At 53.7% G+C, this 8,047-nt stretch overlaps 1 protein-coding gene across 1 annotated transcript; it reads left to right on the top strand.

Annotated features, from left to right (window-relative positions):
- The first annotated feature begins 387 nt into the window (after positions 1-387).
- Positions 388-2,170, top strand: IL3 (interleukin 3). The gene is made up of 5 exons (XM_087430329.1): positions 388-534; positions 633-668; positions 1,697-1,789; positions 1,919-1,954; positions 2,075-2,170. Exons 1-5 carry the CDS (start codon positions 388-390, stop codon positions 2,168-2,170), a joined length of 408 nt encoding a protein of 135 aa, XP_087286455.1.
- The last annotated feature ends 5,877 nt before the right edge of the window (positions 2,171-8,047 follow it).

Here is an 8,047-nt window from a genome sequence, read left to right as displayed (position 1 = left end):
TCCAGGGGATGGCAGGACCAGGTTCCACTAGGCAGGAAGCCCCACAGCTCACAGTCAGGCAGCCGCCACCTGTCAGAGTTGTCCTCTCACTTGTCCCCACTCTGCCCAGAGGCCAGCCCATCTCTTATCCTCCTTGGCAAGATGAGGAGATACCCTCTGAGTAATTTTTTTCCAAGTTTCACTGATCTCAAGTACTAGAAAGTGATGAATAAGTCTGTGGTTTGCTATGGAGGTTCCATGTCAGATAAAGATTCTTCCGATGCCCGCCCCTCTCACCCTGGGTGTGAGCCCGCTGCCGCTGCGCATAAAAGGCAGAAGCCTGTCTCAGACACTTCAGAACACCACGAAGGACCAAGAAAGAACCGAATGCGTCCCGCCAGCCCAAACATGAGCAGCCTCCCTGTCCTGCGTCTTCTCCTGCTCCTGTTCGCATTCTATGCCCCTCAGGCGCAGGGGAGGCCCTCCCCAACATCCTGGCACAGACTGATCGAAGAAATTATGGATGATCTAAACAAGCCACCTTCGCCTCCACAAGTGAGTAGCTGAGATAAAGTTGGCATGGGATAGGGAGGGGCTGGCGGGTGCCTCAGGCCAACAGGACTCATGGGCTCTCTCTCCCTCTTCCCCCACAGGACTCCTTGGACTTAAATGAGAGACAGATACTGCTGGTAAGAGCTCAGCCCGCACTTGGGTACACCTGCATCCCAATCCTCCTCTTGCCTGGGTGACCTCAGGCCTGTCACTCCACCGTGCCTAGCCTCAGTTTTTTCATCTGTAAATAGGGTTAAGAGCACCTATCTCAGTGGGGTTGTTATGAGAATTAAATGGCACAATAAAGTCATAAAGTTCCCAGACCAGTGTCTAGTGCTTAACAGGGGTTCAATGCATTTCCCTAGCCATGGCTATAATATGAAAATGATTTTTTAATTGCAAAATGAAAAGGCAGCTCTGTATGAACAATACCAAAGGCCTTAAGCTAACTTTTCACAGGGGCAGCCTCTGGACTGGCAGACTAAAATTTTCCCCATGAACATGCCTGCTTCCTTCCTTTTCTTTGAAAAGTTGAGTTGTTTCCCCCCTGACAGCCCTGGACACTCTCATCTGCAGTTCTTTTCCTAGTCCAGGGGGCTCCTGTGGTCATCTCACCTTTGTTTGCATGGCATTTCTTGGTCAAGCAGAGGTTGAGTCTCCCCTGAGCGTATTGGCCGTCTGTATTCACCTCTTCCAGACACTCATGGTTCACGTGCTGCACCCATTTCCATGCTGGGGTCTCTGGAACTCTCTTCCTGATTTCTAGAAGCCCCGAATTCAGTCGAGGCATTAACCTTATTATCTGGCCTCTTAGCAGCAAATACATCCCTTCGCCAGCCCTCTGTCTTTTGTAGAGCTTCTTTTGGGAAATGTTTTTTTCCACAAGTGCAGAAAGATCCACCCAGGCCCTTTATGCAGCTCACATGGAGCCAGGGCTCGGGGAGGCATGGGGGAAGGAGGCCTCTCCTGGAGTGTGCACTCACCCCTAGGCCTGTGCCCTTTGGGGCAGCTCAGGCTCGCACCTGGGGCAAGAAGGGGACTAGCAGGGGTTGTCCAAGGATGTTCCTGAAAGCAGGCTTGGTAAACTGTGGGGATGACTTCAGCATGGCCATGGGAAGGACATTCCCCAAGCTTCGCCCTTAACATGTATTCTTTGTCCTCTTAGGATGAGACCCTTTTGAGGCCAAACCTGGATGCATTCCTGAAAGCTGCCACTAATTTCCAAGAGAAGGGATCACGAATTGGGAAAAATCTTGAGGTGTGTGCAGCTGTCGAGGGTTTTTGGGATCCCTGCCTTGGCCTTGCCCTGCCTTTGGGGAGGAGGGTAGCAGGGCCTGCTCCTGTCCCAGGGGAGTTTCTGACTGTCTGCTTTGGTCTCTCCCTATAGGAATTACAGTCATGCCTGCCCACCCTCATGCCCACGGTAAGCCGCCCCCCAAGATGCCCCTGCAGATGGCACCTTCAGTCATGACCTGCCCCCCCAGTCTGTCATGTGCCTTGCAACCTGGCCTCATCTAATGCCATCTTCCTGGTTTCTTCACAGGGAGACCCAATCCAAATCAAGGAGGGGAACTGGGGTGATTTCCAGAGGAAATTGGAGAAATATCTGAAAACCCTTGATAACTTTCTGAGTCCATAGACATTGAGCCCTAAAATTTTCAGCCCAACATCCAGCGCTCTCTCTGGACCTTCTCACCACAGAGCCTTAGGACGTCAGAAACAGCAGAATGTCTGAAGATTCTGGGACACCTCTCACACAGTCCAGGACTGGGAGGATTTCATTTTCTCCATAATTAATGATGAATTATTAATAATTTAATTTTTGAAATGTGCAGCCCCCAGTTGGCCTTTTGCAATGATGTTCTCATTTTTATCCTATTGAGGCTATTTATTTATGTATGTATTTATTTATTACCTTGTGCAATGTGAAGTGTATTTATTTTAGCAGACGAGCCATGTCCTGCTCCTTCTGAACAAGACTCAGGAGGGGGACTCAGGGGCGTGTTCATTTGTACCTCAGGTTTTTAAACTGGCTTCTACACATCTGTGAAAATAAACCAAACTCTCTGAACAACTGCTCTGTCGCCAGTGTCTCATTTTGACTCAGGTCTTGGTAACTCTCTTGCCTGATAATTTAGCAGCCCTCCCCACCCCCAAACCCCACCCCACCCCTGTAGGCCTCCCTGCCACCAGATGGGCCCCGGAACTGACACTTTGGCAATCTGCAGTCTATTGGGGAGCCAGATTGAGTTTTGGAAAATGCAGATCTGGCCAGGTTGGTCTGATACTTAATTTCCCAGTCCTCAGGGTCTTCTGGACCTTGTCCATATCCTCAGGACAGCATAAAAGCCCTACGTCCACCTGTTGCTTCTATTTTCTTACTCCCATAGCAACCAGCCTCCTCGACACTCCAGCCAACAGAAGTGCTGTCACTTCCTGGATGAACCACACACCTTTCTTCATACCTCTAAACCTTTACCCACACCGTGACCTCAGCCTCGCATGTCCTGATCCTGACTCGGCAGGGTGAGTTCCTACTTCAGAGACCAACTCAACTGCTGCCTACCTCTGGGTTGTCCACACCATTCCAGACAGAGCTCTTCTCTGAAATAGGTGGGTAGGCAGGGACCCACTGGAAGGGCAGCCAGTGTGCCCTGAGGTGGCACAGACCAACCTGGATGGTGGAGGCTGGGGCATCGCTGAGTGTGGCTTCAGTCTGCCGCCTGACCCTTGGGGCCCCACTGACCCTTTAGCCCCTGAGTGCCTTCCTCTCTGGCTCCCCTGCATCCCACCCGGCTGCACCTCCTCCAGTCTGCGGGTGTGGGGAGGAGGGGCAGAGTGAGCCTTCCTCTGTCACGATGATAAGGAGCAATGTCACCCTCTCTGACTGCTCACAAGTCCCAAAAAGATCCGAGTGCTGACACTGGATGCAAGTCCCTTTTTTCTGTTTTCCACTTTGATCCACCCCTCGCCTGAGGTTGTGAGTAGGGAATAGCCCAGCTACTTGAATGGGACAGGAGGAGATGAAAGAGTCATCTGCCACTTGCTCAGAAAGATATTCCTCCACATTCCTCCTCCTAATAAATTTTTGTGTTCCCACAAAAATAATTTTCTTCTTGCCCTGCCCCACTGCTCCCCACCCCTGCCCACTGACAGCTCTGTGCTGCTCAGGGAAGATTCATTGTTGGAGTTGGCCCTGGAAGGAGTTGAGGATGCTGCTGCAGTTTCTAGTGGAGCCACTAGGGGGAGGCGTGCCACAGAGTTAGAGCACACCAGGGCCCTGGGGGGAGGTGAGCCTGAGAGCACGTAGTGAGAGGCCTAACTCTAGACTGGGTTTCCCATTTCTCCTGCTTCCCTGCCCCCACTTGCCCTCCCACCCACACTTGGTGGCTGGTCCTATTTTCATCCTGGGCTAAGGCAAGCATCTGTACCCCACTCCCTTGTTCCCAGGATGAGTCACCGCTTGTCACCTCCTCTTCACTCCTTGGAGAGTGGGTCAGCAGCTGTCCGCCTCTGCCAGTCCTGCTGCCCTCTGCCCTGGTGAGGAGGAAATGGGTCCTGTGGCCTGACCTGCCATGCTTCTCTCACACCTTGTCCTCAGGGGGCAAGAGCCGGTGGCGGCTGGATCCAGCTCATACTGGCTCACAGAGCCAATTGTTACATCTTTTTAAAAGTTGCCAGCCCGTTATCAAACCATCTGTAGCTTGAAATTGGCCACGGTGAGAGTATTTACACTATCAAAATCGGCAAATGCTACAAAGCAGACTCTTTCCCCTATGAGTCTGTTGTTAAATTTATACTATCTGCTGGAACTTCCCTCACTTGAGGTGTGGGGAGGTAGCCAGCAGCCCGCCATTTTGCTCTTTTTTGGCTGTCCTCCTCCAGGGCCCCTTCTTGAAGCTCCTGGCCCTTTGTCCTGGAGCCACACTATTCTCACTCCAGGCTGGATGGCGCTACATTCCTTCAGTGCTGTAGAGTTTGTACATTCAGCAAACACTGGCTGAGCACCTAGGTGTCAGGCCCTGTACTGGACGCTGGGGATATGGCCGGGAACTAGACAGATGGAGCGGGTCTGGGAGATTGCGTTAGATTGAGTGGTCTGGGTAGGCCTTTCTGAGGAGGTGACGTATAGGTTGAAACCTGAATGACGAGAAAGTACCAGCCATGTGGCTATCAGGAAGGAAAGAGCTCTGGACAGAGGGAACAACAGCCAGTGCAAAGATTTAGAGACTGAAATGAAGGAAGGAAGGAAGACCTGTGACAGGAGTGAATTCTGGTAGGGAGCCCCAACTCTCACTCAATCTCTCTCCCTTCACTCTTCAGGCCCAAGCCCTGTGTTAGTGACTGATGACTGCAAGAGGCAGGGATTAGTGGTCAGGTCAGACACAGACCTGGTGCAGGAAGACTGGAGGGTTCAGGGAGGGAGGTCAGCAAAGGCAGGACCCACAACAGGAAGAGCAGTGACCGTGGAGGTGACATGCTTGAGAGGGGGGTGGGTCTTTTCAGATATCGTTGTCCTTCTTATGGAGCCGTCCAGCCTGCTCCAGGTTAGACTAAGATGAATGTGGGCCCGGCCCACTCAGGCTCACCCTTGGCCCCAAACCTCAGACCCTGCCTGGGGCCGCACAATCTGGCCCAAGCACAGCCCTGGGCTGGGGCCCAGAACAAAGTGGTGGTCAGTTCCCAGTCAGGTTAGGTATTTCTACGTCATGCTCAGCCACCTGCACGGAGAAGGGTGATGACTCCCTCACTCAATAGGAAGCCCTCCCTGCCCCCCACCCCCACCCCCGGCCAGGTGCTCGCACCTCCCCTGCAGTTCTGTCACATTACAGACAAGAGTCTTTTCTCTGGGCCTGCCCAGACTCTCCTTAGTGCCTGGTCTATAAGTCCAGTTGCCACCAGGGGGCAGCAACGTCCCATAGTACTACCCAGGATGGCCCTCTGACGGCCAATGTTCCTGTCTGCCCAAATCCAAGGTGCCTCTTCAGCAGGGAAGTAGATTATCTCAACCAGGGATTTTATTTTTTATTTTAGTTAAAAAATTATATAGTTTTTCATTGGGAGGGAAATATAAGAGAGCATATATGCTCCTTCCTCACAAACTTGGAAATACAGAAAAATAAGGCAAAGAGAAATTGCCAGGAAAGCGAGTGCCTAAGAAGAGAACTCAGCCAGGCATCGCCCACCTCACTACACGATGTGAATCCTCCTGCTCCAGGAAGGGGCTCTGCTCCTCCCACCCTGGCCTCAAATCTGCGTTTGACTCCGTTCAGCAAACACCCTGAGGACCCCCTGCGGCTTACCCAGGCTAGGGCAGGGGGCTGGGGAGACATTGAGTCCGGCCTTTGGGAGCCTCTTGGCCATGCCCGGTTGGCCCAGCACAGCGTGGTGGGGGTTATTACAGACAGAGCAATGGATGGACGGGTGTGGATCTCGTCAGAGGTGCTTCCCACAGGAGGTAATGCACGGGGAGCTTGAGAAAGGAGTAGGAGTTCGCCAGGCAGAGAGGTGCAGAGAAGGAAGTCAGGCAGATGGCACTGGGGAGCAAGGGCACGAAGGTCTGAGAGTGCAGGGTAAGCTGGGGGCACAGGAGCGTCCAAGGAGTTTATAGGGCCAGAGTGTGGGTGCCAGGTGGCCAGGGGGAAGCAGGCCCCCCCAGAGCTCCTTTAGTCAGTGCCTTTGCCCCTAGAGCCCAGACAACCTGGACCCCAGGCACCTCTGGGACTCAGTCTGGTACCCACCCCCCATTCTGCCCTCCCTGGTCTCAGGCCCACCTAGCTTGGCCTGGCCACTGTGGAGACAGCAAGACTGGACAACCATGGCCTGAGGATGGTGGGTGTACAGAGAGGGAGGGATAGGATGGGACCACATCCGACATTGTGTTTAACACCAACAGGAAGGAGGCAGGGTAGAGGGAGAAAGATGCTGGAGGAAAGAGGGACTGGCCAAGCAGAGCAGGATCTCTGGGCCCCTAGTGGGAGGGAGGGAGAGGCAGAGGTTGTGCGGGGCAGAGTGCAGGCCTGTGAGTTCTCACCTGGGGCAAGGAGCTCAATTTTCCCCTTGAAAACCTCAGGGCAGGCTTGTGGAGGGGGAGTTGGATCAGGCAAAGTTGCTGCTGCCTTCCTGGACTGGGGAGGGACTTAGGAAATCCCTCAACAACCGGATAAAGTCTATGATTACCCTCATTTTACACACGAAGAAACGCAGTCAGAGAAATTAAGGGAGTTTGACTCCAGAATCTCTGAATCCTTAAGCCACAGTGCTTTTGCCAATGCACACCGAGGCACAGGAGCCTTTTGAGTCTGGCCCAGGGACCATCTGAGGTCTCCCCGATGAGTGGACCCAAGACTTCAGAGGTACCTCTTGGCTCCACAGCCTCCTGGTTCCAGCCCCAGGGGTGAGCAGCACAGCAACAGTACCTCAGCTCCATCCTCCATTCACTGAACCACCACACGTTCATCACCAAAATCTTCTGCATGCCCATCTGTCCCCCTCCTACCTAGCACCACCCCCATACACACACACTGAGGCTTAGATCCAGAGCTTGTCCCTCTGTGCTCCTGTCCATGAGTCCCCCCAACCCCCACCGAATGGAGCTTCTGAGAGAGAGGCCACTGGGTCACAGCCATCTCCTGCCTTGGCTAGCAGTCAAGGCCTCCTCCTTCCCACCCACCTGGCTCCTCAAAGACCCCAGGCTCAACTTCTACCTCCAGCTCTCCTGAGCATGGGTACTACAAACAATGGACAGCCACTGCTACCCCTCAGAGGGCTGTGAGCTTTGAATCGGGGAGGGGGGTGAAACACTCAGGCCATGCCCACCCCACATCAGTGGGTATCCAATAAATGTGATTTTTGGCTCTCCTCAGGTAGAAGGCCAGACTTCATGGCTGCTTGTTCCTACAAGGCAGCCTGGGACCACCTCCTCCTGGCCAGGACAGGGGCAGGATTGGGGAGGACAGTTCCCTGTCCTGGTGTTCTCAGTTGGCTCTTTCCAGGAAAATCCATGTGCCTGAGTCATTTCGTGGTCAGCTGACCTCGCATACCCAGGCTGCCCCACAGGGTTTGCCTCCTGGGGCTGGGTGTGGGGACTTGTTGAGACACTGAGGAGGGGTCTGCACAGGGAAACCCCTCATCAGGGAAGCCTAAATTCACCCCCACCTCCAGGGTACAAGAAGGCTCTGGAGACTGGTCCAGACTTCAGCAGTCACTCCCCTCTCTCGCAGACAGGGACACTGAGGCTGGAAGGGGAGGTACCCAGTCAGCCAAAACAGAAAACATCCCTCCTTGCAGCCCAGCGCTCCCCAACATACACTTGGCTACTTCTCATACAGCGAGAAGTGGCCAAGCTTGAAGGCAGGCCTGTCGGCCTCCAACTCTTCATTCAACACAAGGGGAGCTGCTGCGCCCCCAGGAGGCTACCCAGGGGATTTGGCACAATCCTCACTGGGATATGGCCTGAGGGGGTGGGAAATGAGTGTGTGCTTAGGGAGAGAGAGTTATGAGTTGGTGGCCCTAG

Source organism: Ceratotherium simum, chromosome 4, assembly GCF_057802395.1.
Source record: "Ceratotherium simum simum isolate JZ-2026a chromosome 4, ASM5780239v1, whole genome shotgun sequence".
NCBI classification, from domain to species: Eukaryota; Metazoa; Chordata; class Mammalia; order Perissodactyla; family Rhinocerotidae; genus Ceratotherium; species Ceratotherium simum.
Note: the sequence above shows the minus strand (reverse complement) of the source record. Positions and strands in the feature narration are given on the sequence as shown.

Excerpts from the sequence above, each read along its gene's own strand:
- IL3 (XM_087430329.1), top strand. The coding sequence starts at position 388 with ATGAGCAGCCTCCCTGTCCTGCGTCTTCTCCTGCTCCTGTTCGCATTC. Across the intron at positions 669-1,696 it reads ATGAGAGACAGATACTGCTG|GATGAGACCCTTTTGAGGCC; the intron begins GTAAGAGCTCAG and ends TTGTCCTCTTAG. Across the intron at positions 1,790-1,918 it reads GAATTGGGAAAAATCTTGAG|GAATTACAGTCATGCCTGCC; the intron begins GTGTGTGCAGCT and ends CTCTCCCTATAG.